General features: G+C 33.4%; 1 protein-coding gene across 1 annotated transcript; it reads left to right on the top strand.

Annotated features, from left to right (window-relative positions):
- Window positions 1–3,480: 3,480 nt before the first annotated feature.
- On the top strand, window positions 3,481–5,579 carry LOC136209708 (F-box protein At5g03100-like). The gene is made up of 3 exons (XM_066001279.1): window positions 3,481–4,562; window positions 4,720–4,902; window positions 5,120–5,579. The coding sequence occupies exons 1-3, from the start codon at window positions 3,564–3,566 to the stop codon at window positions 5,465–5,467; spliced, it is 1,530 nt and encodes a 509-aa protein (XP_065857351.1). The 5' UTR covers window positions 3,481–3,563; the 3' UTR covers window positions 5,468–5,579.
- Window positions 5,580–20,175: the final 14,596 nt, after the last annotated feature.

Genomic DNA, 20,175 nt, shown 5'->3' with positions numbered 1-20,175 from the left:
TTTTCTAGGGCTGTACAAAATATACCCAATCCACCAATCTAATCCAATCCAACCCAACCCAACCCAACATATTCTATATTATCTAACTTATTTGTTGGGTTGGATTGGGTTGGGTCGGGTTTGATTAAGAAATATTGAATGAAATTTGAATTATTCATTCACTAAATCAAAATTATTCTCTTCATATTATTCTTTTCATACTTATTCTTTAATATTAGTAGATTTTTCAACTCATTATATATAGTTTCCTTTGAAATAATATATTTATTTATTTATAAAATGTGAGGATGTGACGACAACCCAATAAATAATTTCGTCAAAACATTCATTTATTTAATAATTAATAAATATATTTTTATTTTTCATATAAAACATCTAAAATAAAAAATAATATTCTCTAATTCCACGAAATATTAAATTATATATCCTCAAAAGAAAAGTTATAAAATTAAGGGTTAATTAAAAAAACACATGGTTTCATATATCAGAAATTCTAAAATTTCATAATTTTCTAGATTTAAGATTTCTAAATTCCAGAATTTTCTGGAATTTCAGATCTCTGGAATTTTTGAAATTTCAGATTCTAGAATTTCAAAAATTCTGGAATTTAAAAAATTATTAAATTCTGAAAATTTTGGAACTCGAAATTCAGAAATTATAAAATTTTGGAAATTCTAGAATTCTAAAAATTTTGGAATTTCAGAATTTCAGAAATTCTTTATATTTTGAAATTCCAGATATTCTGGAATTTCAGAAATTCTAGAATTTCCAGATTAAAACAGGAAACAACAAACCGTAACAGCAAACAGTAGATAAAACAAACGGCCCTACAAGTTAAGAATACACAGGGTCATTGAATTTTGGATAAATAATTTATTAGTCTCCTCCTTTTTACCTAATACACTATTTAGTCCCCTATTTTGAAACACATGCTATAAGGTCCCTAGCATTTGTCATTATTAACCATTTGGCCATTCTGTCTATTTTTTTAGATTTTTAACCATTATATTTGACATAAACATACAGACAAGAAATAACAGAGTAACACGGTCATTTTGTATCGTACTATGACTGTTTTGAAAGCTAAAATATGTTTCATTAAAAAATAGACAAAATGATCAAATGGTTAATATTGACAAAAGATATGAACCTACTAATGTGTTTTATAAAATATGAGTACTAAACAGTGTGTTACGTAAAAAGAAAGATGAAGACTAATTGTTTGCACCAAAAATAAAGTTTTCTTGTTTCATACCCTAGTTTACACTTTTCATAGGATAAACTTTTCTTTTTTGGAAACTTTTTCTTAAAAGAACATTTTAGGAAACCTTTTCTTAAAAGGCATGTTTAGGAAACTTTTTTGGTACATCATTCACTTAGAATTTCCAATAGTGTACCTTGGGGGAAACCATGTAGTGTACCTGATGGGAAACCATAGTGTACCTTAGGGGAAACCATGTAGTGTACCTCGTGGGCAGTGGCGTAGCCAGGAATTGACAGTTGGGGAGCTAATTTTAGTCCGATTATTGGGAGTAATTTTTCGAAGTCCAGCCCGTCAGGGCTGGACAAATTTTTTTAAGCTTCCAGCACATTTCAACTTTGTCGTTTTGGTATGTTGACTAAAAATTATAATATTTTCACACTTTTATTATTATTATTTTTAGCTATAAATTTTTTTATAGTTTTCATAAAATTTAATTTAGAAATTAAGTTAATTGAGCCTCAAAAGTAAGAAGTTGATTTTTTATAGATAATAAATCTTAAAAAAATAGATATAATAAAAATAAGTTCAAATAAAATAATAAAGAGTCCAATTGAAAAAATAAAGTTCAAATAAAACAAAAAACGAGCTTGGTGTGGTTTGAACCATGACCTCTCACCCTAAAACAAGACTCTTAACCAACTTGACCACTTTAAACTATTGAAATAATACTATATAGGTTAAATATATACCAATATTAGGGGGGCTACACGAGATAAAACTAACAGTACTTAAGGGCGGAGCCGGTGGCCGGGGGGGGGGGGGGGGGGGGGGCTTCGGCTCTCCCGGGCTCTGGGCTGGCTCCGTCCCTGCTCATGGGAAACCAACTTCCTAAGTGAATACCAAAGGATACTTGAGGTAAACCTAGGGGATCATGAGGTCATTTAATATTTATAACGTGTATTCTGTGAGCTAATTAAAAAGCAGAAAAAATCAGAAAGTATACGCATCAATTCATCGTGGAAGTTAAAGTGGAGTAGTTACTCAATATGGAGAACGTGGCTTGTAGAATAAAGCAGGAAGTTTCCCCAACGTCTATAAAATGAAGCAATCACGATGAAGACAACAACTCAACACACTCAAGCAAAAACTCTAGCAAATTATCTCTAGACTTCAGAATTTTTATAATTATCAGTTGTTCCCTTAGTTTCGATTTTCAGATCCAAAGTTCATTAATTTTCCAGTACATTTTTATTTTATTTGTTGTTCAATCATTTCTGTAAGGTCTGTATCGTTTTGATAATCGAATCTTTAGAATTTTACGGTCTCTTTATTCCATACAATCGTTTGATAATTAGAAGTTAGTTAGGCGCAATTTTATTTCATAGTTTGAGAATACTATAATTCTCTGACACGCCCGCATTTTTCCACAAAAGAGCCAAACACTAATAAATTATTTACCCTTGAATTTTTATGCCTAATAAACTCTCTTTGGAATTGTAAATTTTTTCAAGTTCCACTATTTTGGAGTTAAAACTTGAAATTCTCGCAGAGAGATAACTTGCAATTATTTGGTGTTGTATTGAAAGATGTGATGAATAGGAGTGTGCTTTGCTATAAATCACATATTAAACAGAACTGACCGAATTCATTTTTTTGTTTGATTTTTTTATATTTCGATTCGACTTCAATTTTATTTTTAAATGCATTTCAGTATTTTATTTGGTCTGGTTTGATAAAAAATATTAAAAAACCACACTGATTAAATATCTATATATAAATAATTCATTTAGTCATGACTGTTATGTAATTTACTAGGTAAGGAAAAAATGTAGGAAAATTTATATAGAAATTCATTTTTGAAAAAATATTTACAATTATATAAAGTTATAATTTTGAATTATGTCAAACTAATAAAATTATTATTTTTAAAAATTAAAGTTTATAAATTAAAGTCTAAAATATATTGTTAAGAATTTGAGATTTATGAATTGGGGTTTAAACTTTTTAAATTAAGTGTAAATATATATTTTATTTGGTACATATAGAAAAAATTACAAATTAAAAATTAAATTTAATAATATGATTTAGTTGTAATTTTACAGTCAATTATGATGTAAAAAGCCTGAAAATGTACTTTTATGGTTTTATGGCTACTTCCGGCAGGAAGACCAGTAGGCTCAATCTAGGCCCATTTATATGAGATAACTCATCTCGTTTTCTTTTTATCCCTATACCCGTTATCTAATCTCCTCTAACAAACATCCCCCAAATTTATATTATTGATGCACTTTCCACAGAAATTAAAATCAAAACAGAGAACAAATTACCTAAACCTATTAGTATTGACTGTCTACTATCAATGGCGGAAAGGAGTGGAGCTTCCACTGTGGTAAGCGAGGGAAATGAAGGCGAAAAGCACAACTCAATTGATGATACTGCTGAAAGAAAAAGCAAAAGATTGAAGTGCGACGAAAAAGATGATCAAGATTTCATCAGTGAGTTACCCGATTGCCTCATCCAACACATTCTCTCATTTCTCCCTTCAACTAAACACGCAATTAGGACGAGCATTTTGTCGAAGAGGTGGCTAAATCAATGGACCTATCTTCCAGCTCTCATTTTCAAATCCAATGGTATGTCTATTGAAAACTTCTCCGATTTTATTGATGATGCCCTAAGTTTCTATAATGTCTGGAAAATCAATAAATTTGTCATCAATTCACGCGGTTCCCACACGGGTGAGCTGCGTCATAAATTGACTAGGTGGATCCGTTTCGCCACAAGAAGAGATGTGAAAGAGCTCATTTTGGAATGTGAAAATCAAGACATTGAAGATCTTCTTGAGGACTATGACTTGCCTCTACTCCTATTCAAGAATGCTTTCTTGGTTAAATTGAAGACATATGGTTTTATTTTTAGGCCAAGAGAGGGGAAAGTAAATTGGGCATCTCTAAAGGCTTTGCATATAGGTTATGCGTACTTACCTAATCAAGGGATTGAAAATGTTTTGTATGGTAGTCCTGTGATTGAATTTTTGGAATTATGCAACTGCAATGGGTTTGAAGATCTTGTCATTGCTTCTAAATCTTTAAAAACGTTTCGTATGATTCAATCTGGAGACCACACTAGTGCTATTGAAATCTCATGTCCTAATCTGGAGAAATTGGAAATGTTGGGGGAGTTGCGCTTTAAGTTTCTTAAGTTTAAGGCTTTGCCATCTTCAGTTTGTGTTACTTTGAATTTTCAGAATGATATAGGCTTGCATAATCTTGGCAATGATAAATTGAAATGGGTTAAGGAGTTCCTTTTGCAGTTTCAACATGTTGAGGAGCTAAAACTTGGACCTTGGTTTTTGATGGTAATTTACTTATTTATATTTGTTATTAAAGTAGAGCAAATATTAGAATTCAATAGTAGTTTGAGTTTCATTTCCTTCCAAAAGATATATTGGATATTATTTGAAATTGAATTATTACAATATCGTTTCTAAATAATCATTTGTTCTATGCTTGAAGTTTCTGTCACTTGCTGCGTTGAGAGATGAATCAACTCTATTGTTAAACAACAAATGCTTGACTGTGATTAGTTCTGTTTCGGAAGTGACACAACCTGGACTCCCTATGTCGCAACTCAGATTTTCCTTACTTGAGAAATTAGTTCTACAGTTGGATCCAGAGGAACATTGTGATCTTGTTCTGGTAAAGTTTGTGTGAAAGAATCTTAAAATCAATTCTGAATAATTTGGTCTTCATTTCAATATCTTCTGATAATGCCATAAGAGAATCATTGTCCTGACTGATCAAATTCAATTTCAGTGAACTGTTTTATGGAGACACATATCAGACTATAAGAATACATCATTATTTACTTTGTGATATTCGGTCAATTCTTGGGCGTAACAAATTGTTTCTGCAGATGGGAAGCCGAAGCTCTACAAGGATGGGAAAGAACTACTCCGTAAAATTCGGTGTATTTGATAGTTTAGTATCACATCTAAAAACTGTTGAGATTGTTGGCCTCCATTATCTATGGAGTAATGGTGGTGGTGAACATAAGGATACGGTCAGATTTATTAGGTTTCTATTCACTAATGCTAGGATGTTGGAGAAAATAGTGTTAGTTGAAGCTCCTGGACGAGGGATGATTTTTGCGCATCACCTTTGCAAGAAATTGTCATGCATTCCGAAAGATTCCCCGCATGTTATTGTTGAAGTTGCATGTTTAAAGCGGCATGGTTCTGATTGGGATAAAGTTGAATGTTGAGATGGTAGAGTGTCCCCATGTTTTGTTAATAGCATATCTAGGATATATAGAAATGTATGTTATAGAAATTTGAGATTCTAATTGAGTTAAAATTGTATGTTGAGATGCTAGAGTTTCCTCATGTTTTGTTAATAGAAGAGGACAATTTCCTGAACTTTTTCTTGTTATTTTCCATATCATTTTGGCAAGTTTGGAGCTGTTAAAGTAATACCCCTTCCTTTTCATCAAGTGGATGAACAAGATTGATGCCTCATTGTAGGGCTGGGCGCGGATCCTGGAGATACTGGACCAGACCGAATATCCGAGGGAAAAACTCCAGAATTGGACCGGACCGTTGACTTTTTTTGGAGAACCGAACTGGATTGGACCGTTGACTTTCCGTCAAAGAACTGGACCGAACTGGACCGAAATTTATCCGGAACCGGACCAATAACCGGATTGGATTGGATTGGATTGGACCGAACTGAAATAACCGAAAGTTTAGCAATAATAAATTTATATTTCATACATTAACTTTATATAAAGAGAAATATTATATAATATATAGTTATATATTTTGTAAGGTTCGGTAAACTAATTACAATAACATAAATTTATAATTTATTAATAAGGTATAACATTATTATATAGTAATAAAAATTATCCCGATTAATTCCCGTTTATAAAATGAAATAAAAAATATTTACCTAAAATGTAGATATAGAGAATTGAACAACTAACCAAATGGAACATCGTTAATCGCATTAACCATCTGAACCAATTCTACTTCTTGTTAACCATTCAATTAAGTAACAAATATTAGAAGTTTTAAATATTAAAATTTTTAAACATTTTACAAAATAGAATCTCGTGCTTCTCTTACTCTGCTTAATATATATAATTGAAGTGTTCAAAGCTCAATTAGCAAACAGATTAGTAAGAATGTGGGACTTTTTATGTGTCAATCAGTCTCTTCATATGAAAGCTATGTTTTTGTTGTTAATGAATCACGACAAGGAGGACCGAATACAATCTAGCCTTAGGGAATTAAGCGAGCATAGCCGCTCATGAGCATCTCGGCGTTCGGCTCGATAAAAGCTTGACTCGATTTGTAAATGAGCCGTTCGTGAGCACGATTTTCAAGCTCGGTTTGTAAACGAGCAGAGCTTGAGCAGACCAAAGCTCGGCTCGAAAGCTCGTGAGCAAACTCGATTAGAGGTTCATAAACAAATTCATAAACAAGCTCGTGTAAAAGCTCGTAAAGAATACAAATTATATTTACATAAAATATGATTTACACACAATAAAAATGATAATTTAAATTTAGTAAAAATGGTAATATTAGGCCCAAAACAATTAAATAAAAAGAGCAGCCCATCATCCATAAAATATGATTAACATGAGGGACCATGGTTTAATTTTAGACATCAGCACATCACATAAGTTAACAGGTGAGAACGATGCTAATGAGTTGGTGGCACAAGTCACAAAGATTAGTATTGCATTGTTAGATGAGTATATAGTGCAAAATGTGCAAGAAAATGTGAATCTTGGAGCACATTCTTCTAGTTTGGATGAAGCGGATGATGACATTGATGATGAGATTGATGATTATTTTTTGAATATTGATAAAGATATGTCAATTGAGGGAGAATGGGAAAGATATGTCAATGAGGCACCTGAAAAATATGTAATTGAGTTTGACCTTCTATTGTGGTGGAAGATTAATGCTGTGCGATATCCTGCTTTATCCAAAGTTGTAAAAGATGTTTTTGCAATTCAATGCTCAACCGTGGCTTCTGAATCTACGTTTAACACAAGTGGTAGAACTTTGGATCAATTTAGGAGTTCTTTAACTCCTGCTACAGCTGCGGTTTTGATTTGTTGTCAAGATTGGTTGAAAACTTCAACTCAAGCTTTCAAGCATGAAGAAGAAGTTGAAGATCTTGAAGCTATTGAGGAAGGTAATATTTACTTAGCAATTATATTTCATAGTTTTATTTTAATTAAATGTTTATGAATACTAACTATATAAATGTTATTTAATTTGTAGAAATTAGTTCTGATCCTGAAATTGCATCATCTCTTTTATCCATATTTCAATTGGATATCTAAGGTTTTTTTAACCGAATCAAATGCACTTTGGTAAGCATATTTTTTTTCCTTTTACTTTTTGTTAGTGTGTTGATTAATTTTATTGAAGTGAAAGCTAATTAATTTAACATTTGTTGATTCACTAATGTGGTATATTTTATATGTTTAGGTTGATGTTTGGCTTTTACTGCCTTTGCTTTGGAAAACAAGGAACTTGTTGTGTTAAGAAGATTCAATTACAAATTGGGATGATGATTAAAGAGATTTTGCTAATGAACTGTTGTCTTTTTTGAATTAAAGGTTTGTTTGTTTGTTTTTATAGATTTGTTATTTTGTAACTTTGATTTTGTGGGCTTTTTTAGCCTTGTTGTCTACCGTAACTTTTAATACTTTGATTTTGTGGGGTTTTTTTTTATCCTTGTTGTCTACTGTAACTTTTAATGAATGTTGTTTACTTCCTAAAAAAATATCATTTATTTCAAGTTATGTAAGATAATAAAATTTTATATTATATTATCTTGTAAATTAAATTTTTAATTTATTTTTAGGACATAAACTATTAGATATTTATCCGAATCATCGAAAAATTATATTGGATTGGACCGGAACTGAATCTCCGAATCCCCGAACTGGACCGGACTGAAAATTTGGGGCAATTCAATTCTGGAGATTTATTCTTTCAATCCAATCCTGGAGATTTCTTTTTATTAATCTCCGAATTTCAATGCAATACTGGAGATTCATGAATCCCCGACTTGGACCGAATTGTGCCCAGCCCTACCTCATTGTTAGCTGTTGCTTACAAAATTTTTTTGATGAGTCGTGCTTGAACATAAGCAGATCAAAGCTCGGCTCGACTTGGTTCGGTTGTAGTCCTAAAAAATGATTCATTAACTATACTATACTATGAAATTAGCAGGTCTAATTTAAATTATGCACGACTACAACTTTACATGAAATTAGCGGGTCAGAAGTTTATTAAATATGTCACATACCCAATTAAAGTAATCTGATTATGACATAGAATTTCTGGGATCAGAGTAGAATTTAGTAGTGGTGAGGAGTAGGGGAAGACCTAAGCAAACTTAGAGGAGGGTGATCGAGAGTGATATGAATTTATTCGGCTTGAGGAAAATATGGTAGTGGATAGGACAGAGTGGAGGGAGAGAATTTGTGTCGCTGACACGACTTGATTTCACGGTTTTATATGATGGTTCATGTTAGCCGACCCCGAATCATTTCGGGACTAAGGCTTTGTTGTTGTTGTAAAGTAGAATTTAGTAGACAACAACATTAGTTGGCTGACTCATTCTTCCTAAATAACAGAAAAAACTTGATTAGGTATACTTTATAATCAACTTCAAGCATGTGATAGATTACAATAAAATTTATCATTATGTTTTAATTATCATCTTATTATTTATTTTGCACAAAACTACGAGCTATGTTGCACAAAAAAACCTCTTTAGTAATGTTTTTGCATTTCGTTTCCTTTTTAAAAACAGAAACTCTCAAAAACCAGTAAGTCCCGTTTCTGTAAATATCGAGAATAGGATTCGATATATAAATATTTTCAAGTAGGCCTGTTTAATATGAATTTGTATTATATTTGTCAAAAGAAACAGAAATTGTCTCATTTTCACATGCTTTCTTTTGACACTGTCGAGTACAAATTTTGCCCTAGCCAGGCCTTTCGACTGCGTATCAGTGGCGGCAACCAGGTGTTGGGTATACATCCCAAGTCCCACATCGGAAAGATACAAGGGAGATGCATAGTTTATAAAGGAGTTCACCAACTACATTAGTATGAGGCCTTTTGGGAAGGAGCCCAAAAATAAATCCGTGCGGGCTTGGCCCAAAGCGGACAATATCATACTAATGGTGGAGCTGTTGGTGAACTCATGGGCCCTACACCAGGGAGCTTCCACTGTGCTAGGCATGGGAATTGAAGCAGAAGAAGATGCAAACAATTAATAGTGTCTTAATTTGGTTCAGTATATTGTCCAAGGTAAGAGAATTTTCTTCCATCAATTATAATCTTCCTCTGTTACATGTGAAACTTTATTTATTTGATCCAACAGAAAGAGATTATCTCATCAGTGCCCTACCTGATTGCCTCATCCAACACATTCTCTCATTTCTACCTTCAACCAGGGATGCAATTAGAACCGGCATTTTGTCCAAGCGGTGGCTAAATAAATGGACTCTTGTCCCAATACTCATTTTCCAATACTTTGGATTTTGAGATTGAAGACTGAAATTGTAATCTTGATGATGATAGATTGAAATGGGTTAAGGAGTTGCTTTTGCAGGTCCAGCACATTGAAGAGCTCAAGCTTGGATCTTGGTTTTTGAGGGTTTTGAGAATTCAGTAGTACTTTGTTGGTTAGTATTTGAAATTCAATTATTACCATATCATTTCTAAATAGTAATTTGTATTATGCTTGAAGATTCTATCACTTGCTGCGCTGAAACTTCAATTATTACGATATCATTTTGGTGTTTGATTTTTTATGCTTAATGTTTATGAATAAGCTAGAATTCACTGGGAAGATCAATGGAGTTTGATTAAGAATAAATGAAAACTTGGTTGTTAGTTTACTTGAAAAATAAGACGAATGCAACTAGAAGGTATCACATCCATATTCAAAGGGATTTCCTAAAATAGTAATACTAATTTGAAATATTTTCAATTAGATTTTAAGGATTGGGATAAGATGAAATTATTTATATTGATGCTGGTAATAAATATTGAAAAAATAGATTGAAAGGGACATTGAGTTTAATATTCCAAAGGTTTAATACATCATTTGTCCTCTAAACTTGTCCAAAAAGGTTGATTGGCCCCCTGAACTTTTAAAGTATCTCGATAGCCCCCTGAACTTGTATAAAATGTTCAGTTAGCTCCCTGAACTTGCGTAAAATGTAATCAATTGATCACTCGGTCGTAAAAAAGTAACTTAAATGCGAAAGATGTAATCCACGCATCTTAGAATGCTATTACATAATTAAAAGATAAATTAAAAATGAAGTTATTACTTGCTTAGCTATACAACTTGTCTTCTAAAATATTAGAACTGCATACCCCGATGTTGGTCGTTTTATTTTTTTTAAGACTCGTGCAATACATCTTCCGTATTTAACTTACTTTTTTTGCGACTGAGTGATCAATTGATTACATTTTATGCAAGTTCAGAGGACTAATTGAACATTTTATGCAAGTTCAGGGGGCTATCGGGGCACTTTGAAAGTTCAGGGGGCCAATCAACCTTTTTGGACAAGTTCAGAAGGCAAGTGATATATTAAGCCTATTCCAACAGATTATATTGCATCAACATACATGATTTTTTTTTGAAGGCATAGTAAAAATGTGTAGACACAAAAACAATCCTTTTATTATTGCATTGGAATTATTCTAATTTTATAGTATATAGTAATAGGATAAGTCCACAATAATTAAGGGTAGCTAGTGGGAAGCATCAAGTCAATTTCTCTATGGCTTCTAAATCCAAAATTATTTAGAAACATCAATTTTTTCCTATCATATAAAACATTCAAATGTACATTTTGTTGGGTATACATCCCAAGTCCCACATCGGAAAGATACAAGGGAGATGTATAGTTTATAAAGAAGTTCACCAACTACATTAGTATGAGGCCTTTTGGGAAGGAGCCCAAAAACAAATCCGTGCGGGCTTGGCCCAAAGCGGACAATATCATACTAATGGTGGAGCTGTTGGTGAACTCGTGGGCCCTACAACTGGTATCAGAGCCGATGGTTCGACTGGGAGAACATGCATGAGATCTAAGGATGACCTCGCGATGGGAAATCTGTGCTTGGTGCCTTGTGTCGAAAGTCTTCCTGATATTGTGGTGGTCAGGCGGCGTGTTTCGCGGGTTGGCGGCGGTACAAGATGATTAGACAGATTATCGCTGAAGGGGAGGCTTGTGGTCCTTGGTCTGACGGGAGGATTATTGGGTATACATCCCAAGTCCCACATCGGAAAGATACAAGGGAGATGCATAGTTTATAAAGAAGTTCACCAACTACATTAGAATGAGGCCTTTTGGGAAGGAACCCAAAAACAAATCTGTACGGGCTTGGCCCAAAGCGGACAATATCATACTAATGGTAGAGATGTTAGTGAACTTGTGGGCCCTACAAATGCATAGTTTATAAAGGAGTTCACCAACTACATTAGTATGAGGCCTTTTGGGAAGGAGCCCAAAAACAAATTCGTGCGGGCTTGGCCCTAAGCGGACAATATCATACTAATGGTGGAGCTGTTGGTGAACTCGTGGGCGCTACACATTTCTCCCTATATAATAACTTGTATGTAGCTTATCAATTCCGCCTTAATTAATTAATTATAACTAAGCCATCATTTGATAAAATTCATGAAAATCAAGAACACCATTACCATCAATATAAAAAACACTGATCATAGCCACATATTCATCCTATGATTTCACATCTCCTAAAAGATGAAACATCCTCTGCAATCCTCGGCTAATAAAATGTTTCAGGTGTTGAAATTAAAGGGACTAGAAATGAAATTTAGAAGGACTATCTTTTTTATTTTTTGGAACAAATTATTCCATTAGACACAATGTCACTTGCTTTCACAACTTATTCAATTAAAATTACAATCCACAAACCCTCTTATAAAGGTTACAAGCATACAAAAAAACAAAATAAAATCAACCCATTCAAACCAACCCATACATAATTAATTCCTTATCTCTTATCTTTATTTTATTTTTTTTTACTTTTGACCATTGATTTTTTTTTTCTTCAAATCACATTATTGATTTCATTTTTTTTATTTTTTTATATAATAAATTAAGTTTAATTTTTAACATACCCCCTTAAACTTAATTTTCCGTAACTCCCAATAGAACTCTCAATTGACTGAACACATCGTATTTTAACGGCTTTGTAAAAATATATGCAATCTGATCTTCCGTTTTCACGTACTTCAGTGTCACCTCCTTTTGCTCAATGCACTCCCGAATAAAATGATACCTCGTGTCAATGTGTTTACTCCGATCATAAAACACAGGATTTTTTGCTAATGCCAATGCAGACTTATTATCGAAAAAAATCTCCGTTGGATCATTTTGAGTCAGCTGAAATTCTTCTAGCAATTTTCGGAGCCAAATTGCATGACAGACACATGAAGTTACAGCGACATATTCAGCTTCACAGGTTGACAACGTCACAATTGCCTGCTTCTTCGAACTCCACGTAAATGCAGTATCACCCAAAAAAAATACAAAACCAGTTGTACTTTTTCGGTCATCCTTGTCACCGGCCCAATCACTATCACAGTATCCAACTAATTTGAAATCGTGAGTTTTTGAATAAAGTAATCCCAAATTAGTTGTACCTTTCACGTAACGGAGAATTCTTTTTGTTGCATTCCAATGTGACACCGTTGGGGCTTCCATGTATCGACTTACTAAGCCGACTGCATAGAGAATATCCGGTCTCGTACACGTTAAATATCTGAGACTTCCGACCAAGCTTCGGAATAATGTCGGATTGACTCTGTCTCCACCTTCATCTTTCGTCAACTTGATTCCACATTCGACCGGCGTGCTGACGGAATTGCAATTTTCCATCTTGAACTTCTTTAAGATCTCCTTCGCAAAACCACTTTGAGAAATAAAAATTCCACTGTCATTCTGCTTCACTTCAATGCCAAGATAATATGACATTAGAGCAATGTCAGTCATCTCGAACTCATGAGCCATTGTCTTCTTGAACTCTTCAAACATCTTAGGATTGTTCCCTGTAAAAATGAGATCATCCACATACAAACAAACAAGTAACATATCTCCATTTTTCACCTTTGCATACAGGGCATATTCATTTGGGCATTTGACAAAACCATTTTCTTGAAAATATTTGTCAATGCGACTGTTCCAGGCTCGTGGTGCTTGCTTAAGACCATAAAGTGCCTTTTTTAATTTTAGCACTTTATTTTCTTGACCTTTCACAACATACCCAGGTGGTTGCTGGATATAAATTTCCTCTTCCAGATATCCGTCGAGATTTCTTGTTACATCATAGAGATCTTTAATAGGTATGAATTTTTTTGGCTTTCCGGGCGGATGTTCATCTGAACTGTCTCCATCACTCGAGGACGAACTCGAACTGGATGAGCTTGCTGATGTCGAACTGGTTGCTGGTGTTGTGGCTGCGACTGTGGCTGGTTCTTCCTGATAATTGTCTTCATCCATGAAAGGATAAAAACTGTAGTTGTTTTCTTTTTCACCGGTCCAGTCCCAAACTGCTTCTTCATCAATAGTGACATCTCTACTGATTACAATTTTCTGAGTCTGCGGATCGAACATTTTGTACCCGTTGGAATGTTCTGAATAGCCCACAAACAAATATTTCTTGCTTTTATCATCTAGCTTCTTGTGTTCTTCATCCGGTACATGGACATGAGCAACACTGCCAAAAACATGCAAATGAGAAATACTGGGTTTTATTCCACTCCATGCTTCTTGTGGAGTTTGATCCCAAACACTAACAGTTGGCGATCTATTCAACAGGTAGACAGCACAATCTACTGCTTCGGCCCATAACTCCTTCGGTAAATTTTTGCTTTTTAACATGCTTCTCACCATGTTGAGAACCGTTCTGTTCTTTCTTTCTACTATGCCATTTTGCTGAGGTGATCTGGGGACTGAAAGGAAATGACGGATTCCATGCTGTTCACAAAATTGCTTGAAAGAGATGGACATGTATTCACCGCCTCTGTCTGATCTGAGTGCTTTAATAAAATGACCACTTTCTTTCTCCACTTGGACTTTGAATTTTTTAAATGTCTAAAAAACTTCAGTTTTTTCCTTCAAAAAATACACCCAAGTTTTTCTACTATAATCATCAATGAAAAGTAGAAAATATTTATTTTTACCCAGAGACTGTGGAGTGATCGGTCCACATACGTCTGTGTGAACTAGCTCAAGTGGCGCCTTTGCTCTTGACATGGACTCCTTTGGAAAACTGGTTCTGAATCGTTTTCCAACAAGACATCCTTGACACAGTTGATGAGGCTGGTCAATATGAGGCAATCCGTTTACCATCTGCTTCTGTCCTAACTGCTTCAGTCCTCCAAAATTGAGATGTCCGTACCGTAAATGCCAAAGCCAGGGGGGACTTTGCACACAAGCTTTCAAACATTTGGCCACGTCCGTCTGAATGTTAATTGTGAACATTCTGTTTCTCGCCATGGGTACTCGTGCAATCAGCTCCTTTTTCTCATTCAACATGAGTAGTTTCCGGTCCACCATGTGAACTTCATAATTTTTCTTCAGTAACTGTCCCAAACTCAAAATATTGCTTTTCATGCTAGGAACATAATAAACATTATCAATAAACTAGTGAGCGCCATTTTTGAGCCGAATAAGAATGGTTCCTTTGCCTGTAATAGGAACCTTAGAGGAATCTCCAAATACAACATTATCGCGAACGGATTCATAGAGCTCCACGAACATCTTCTTGTCACCACACATATGGTTACTTGACGCATTGTCAAGATACCATATATTATTTTCGCGATTTTCTTCACCTTCGTAGGTAAGTAACACAGTTCCAGTTACTTCCTCATCTTGAATATTATTGGCAGTCTCCTCTACCTCCTTAGGGGGACTCCAACATTCTACCGCGTAGTGACCATACTTGGAGCAATTATAACACTGAATATTGGACTTATCGTGTCCTTCATTCGGCCTCCAGTTTCCTCTTCCTCTTCCTCTGCCTCTAGTGAATTGAGTGCTTCTGTCATTGTTGTTGTTGCCGTTTTCATTTCTGCCTTCACTTCTGCCACGTCCTCGTCCTCTACCATTTCCTCCTCGACCTCTTCCGCATCCTCTGCCGGACTGACTACTTTCTCCATTTTTAAACACAGCCTTTGTTGCTAAGACTTGTTCTGCGGAATCTTCTCTTCGTTTCTCAAACCGCTCCTCTCGTGCTTGTAGTGACCCTACAACTTCGTCAACTGACATTTCACTGATGTCTCTAGACTCCTCCATAGCCACCACTACATAATCAAATTTTGGTAGTAGTGGTCACAAAATTTTTTCAACAATTCTGGACTCTTCAATTTTTTCTCCATACTGTCGCATCTGATTTACGAAAGATTTTACTCGGGATGAGTAATCACTAATGGCCTCCGTCTCTTTCATCCTGATCATCTCAAATTCTCCTCTCAGCATCTGCAAACGAACTTTTTTAACTTTCTCCTCCCCTTGAAGAGAAACTCGTAAAATTTCCCGGGCTTGTTTAGCGGTCGTAGCTTCGACTACTTTCTCGAACATTAATTCATCCAAACCTTGATGGATGAGAGTAAGCGCCTTTTGATCGCTTTTGCGATTTTTCTGCAGAGTATCTTTTTCTGCCTGTGTCAACGCTTCCTCGTTACCTGGGACTATGTAGCCTTTTTCGACTATATCCCAGACATCTTAACATCCGAGTAACGCCTTCATTCGAATACACCAACTTGAATAATTGGTTTTGGTGAGCTGAGGGTATTGATAAGGAAGTTTGAGACCGTCTGACATTTTTTATAGGGTCTGTTTGGCGGAAGACTGACCCTCGTAATATGGCTCTGATACCACTTTGTTGAAATTAAAGGGACTAGAAATGAAATTTAGAAGGACTATCTTTTTTATTTTTTGGAACAAATTATTCCATTAGACACAATGTCACTTGCTTTCACAACTTATTCAATTAAAATTACAATCCACAAACCCTCTTATAAAGGTTACAAGCATACAAAAAAACAAAATAAAATCAATTCATTCAAACCAACCCATACATAATTAATTCCTTATCTCTTATCTTTATTTTATTTTTTTTTTACTTTTGACCATTGATTTTTTTTCTTCAAATCACATTATTGATTTCATTTTATTTATTTATTTATTTTTTTATATAATAAATTAAGTTTAATTTTTAACATCAGGTTGTTTAGAAACAGGAGGAGTTGAAACCTTAGTATCCCAACTTGAAATAGGAATGTCATCTACACCTAATGTTATCTTATACTCGAACTCGAACTCGAACTCAACTCGAATTTGATTCCCCTAATGTGGGTATTAAACAATAGGAATACTTCCCTCTGATTTGAGTACTCGGTTGAGAAATAAGAGAAGTAAAGTCAAGAACATCCTCCCTTATTACCTTTGATTTATTAGTTTAATTATTTCTTTTACCTCAAGTACTAATTCTATATTGAAAAGCTGCCAAATTGGGACTCAACTCTAACATTTGCATTTCTTAATATTTATTGTTGTATACCAATTGCTTATAATAAAGCATGTTAATCAAAATTTAATAGTTGATTTTTTTTTTTGTTTTAAATAGTTGATATAAAAATAGAAAAGAGCTTCATAGATGTATCTTACTTTTCTTAATTTTTTTTTTCTGAGAATGTATTTGTCTCTTAGCATGTTTTTTCTTTTAGTTAGTTACACAATCTATAAATGAAAACTATGTTATGTATATAGCTGTTTTGAGCTTGTTTTTGCTTTTCATTCAATAATAACTTTCAGTATTTAGGTATGGAGGCAAATATCGAAGAAAAGTTGTTATCTGGAGGGGAAAACATGAAGATAATTGAGGAAGTACTTAGAGAAGTATCATCTCATGGTCGTTCATCGCTTGTTGATAGAATAGACCACTTCAAGAAAAAGAAAAAGAGAGGCGAATCTTCTATTGCTACAAGTAAAAAAATATTTCTAATGAGGAAACTGAACAAATAAAAGCGGTAGTAAGAGAGGAAATGAGAAATGAAGTTAGAGAAGAAACAGAAAAGACCATGCAAGCTAGGTTGAACCAAATCAACCCAACACTAAATTTAAATTTGTTTGGGGTTGTTTCTTCTCCCCATACCATCGAAATTCATATTGATGAATGAACAATGGTTTATTTATGCTTGTAATAGTTAGATACTTATTGTACTGTTGAATTATAATATTAGGTACTTTTGATAGATAATTTGGTTTTTTTTATTCTTTCCTTTTTTTATGTAAATAGATGTTATGTTGCATTTTATATAAACAATTGCCTTTTCGATTATTAAGTGTTGCTTTGTAGCATATTTACAATCGCTGATTTTGAAACCAAATAATGTTACATGAGTTAATTTAAAAGTGTTGCTATTGTTGGAAGATAGTGTTGTTTTAGATAAAAAAAATTGTTGCCTTTAGTTTAAAATATTATTGCATTAACAAGTATATGATATTGCTTTAAGCTCAAAAAGTGTTGCATTAACCTTTAGAGAGCGACATTTTTATTTGAATATAAATGTTGCATTTACTACAAAATTGCCATTACTTAACTAGGGCAATATATTTTTAATATTAAAAGTGTTGCTTTCCCGGATGACAAAATGTTGCCTTTTATTATTCTGTGATATAATGTTGCAATTGTTGTAAATTATAGCAACACGTTCCTTGATGTTGCATTTGAAATAATAATGTTGCCTTTGACAGCAAAGGCAATGGTGAATATACCAACACTTTTAATATGCCACAATATGTTGCCAAATCCCATTTTTGTTCCTATTGTTACATTTTTAGGATTTATTGCAACTCAATTAAGATGTTGCAATAGGTCATCTATAATTTAGTCTTAATTACCAGAAAACATAATACTTTACATGTCCTAGGTTATATGCCTAACCAAGCCGTTAGCTGAATGCATGTAAATAGGTTATATGAATCTTGATTACGTTCGTATTTCTTCTTAGGGTGATACAGTCAAATTAATAACAAGAATATAAGCCTGAAACCATACATAGGATTCAATCAAAGGACCCCTCAATCTAGATTATGCCTTCCATTAATTCACCTTCTACACTGTTAATTGTTCACTTTATTGCTTTTAATTCAATTAGTTTATTAAACAAACCCCATTTTGATTCAACCCTCTAAATAATTAGACCAGCCTTAGTAGATTTACTAATTATAACGAATAGTTCTTGTGTTCGATCTCGTGCTTAGTACATTATTACTTGTTGCGATAGGATACACTTGTCCTGTTAAATGTTATATATTTTGTGAGCATCACCCGCCAAATTCATTTTAATAAATTTTTCCTCCAAAACTATAGGTTACAATTTTTTGTGTATCGTCATAAAATATATCCTATAGTGACAAATCGGTAAAATAATGGAGACACTTTTAAAAATTATCATCATAAAATTAAAAACAATGACAAAATGTAAAAAGTGGCATGGTTAAGTGATTATTTGTAATGAAACTGTGTTCATAGAAAGAAAAATCGTCATAAATTGTAGTGGCAATAGAGCGAGGCAGGGATCGATGCATTGCCCTCAATATTTTTGAGGTTGGTTCTGGAAAATTTTCAAATAAAGTTCAGGAATTTTTTAACACCTGGATGGATGTCTACTCATGATGAAGAATCCCCCAAATGATATGGGCACAAAAGAATAAATTGGGGAAAAGGAAGCTACTGAAGTTGCTCAATTTTCCATATTTGACGTGCTCTCTAATACCATGTCAAAAGAGAGAATTGCATATTATATGTTGATAATTTATCAAAAGATATATTAGGGTAGTTTTACTAAGACATTAAATCAAAGTATTTTAGCTCGATGAATTACATCCATGGTCACAGAATTTTATCCATTTCAACATTATTATCACTGAACTTCAGTTTTTAACAATATGGCCACTGAACTCGAAATTTTTTAACACTGGTGGTCACTCAACACCCCAAAACGAACGTTGATGGGCTCAAAATAAAAAACTCAAAAAGTTAATGATATTCTAAGGAACTTTAATTCTTGAAATTTTCGTTTTGAGGTCATTTAGGTGTTGTTTTGTTAGGAGATAGTGAATTTTTAGAGAGAGAAAGCTCCAAATAAATGTGATTTTGGAAAATAAAAAATGTGGTTTCATGGTAAATGTCGTTCTGAACAACTTTAATTCTTGAATATTTTTATTTCGAAGTCGTTAACAGTTAATTAGAGTTGAATGGTCACTAGTGTTAAAAGGTGTAAAGTTCAGTGGTTATACCGTTAAGAATTAAAGTTTAATAGCCACAATGTTAAAATGGATAAAATTCAGTAGTCCTGTATGAAATTTACCCTGTTTTAGCCTTGCTATAATTCACAAAAAATATAATATTGAAAACTTTGGAATGAGGATAAAAAAAACAGAAATAATACAATTTTATAGTAAAATAAAGGTATATGGTATGTTTTTTTACAAAACAAAGTATTTAAAATTACATTGTTAAGTTCTGATTGATTTACCAAACACTTTCTATTTCATTTTTAGTATTAAAAGGTAAGAATCAGTTCCGAAAAATGGAAACAAACAAGCACAAAATAAGGGCTAATTTAGTTTTAAGGTTATTAAAAAGTTTAATTTTACTTCCATTGTATAAAACAAATCAATTTTGTCTCAATAGTAGCCATCGTAACTCAATTATACTCTTCTTTTTAGAAAATGTCACTTACCTCATAGTTATTACTTTTAAAAGCACCAAATTTAACTAAACTTTCTAACATAAACATAAAATGAGTTGAATAAAATTCAGCTGTTTTATAAAATAAGAATAAAATATATATTTTTAATAATTTTGGAGTAAA

The sequence above is a fragment of the Euphorbia lathyris genome, chromosome 10 (assembly GCF_963576675.1).
Source record: "Euphorbia lathyris chromosome 10, ddEupLath1.1, whole genome shotgun sequence".
In the NCBI taxonomy this organism is placed as follows: Eukaryota; Viridiplantae; Streptophyta; class Magnoliopsida; order Malpighiales; family Euphorbiaceae; genus Euphorbia; species Euphorbia lathyris.
This window is presented reverse-complemented; position numbering and strand designations above follow the sequence as displayed.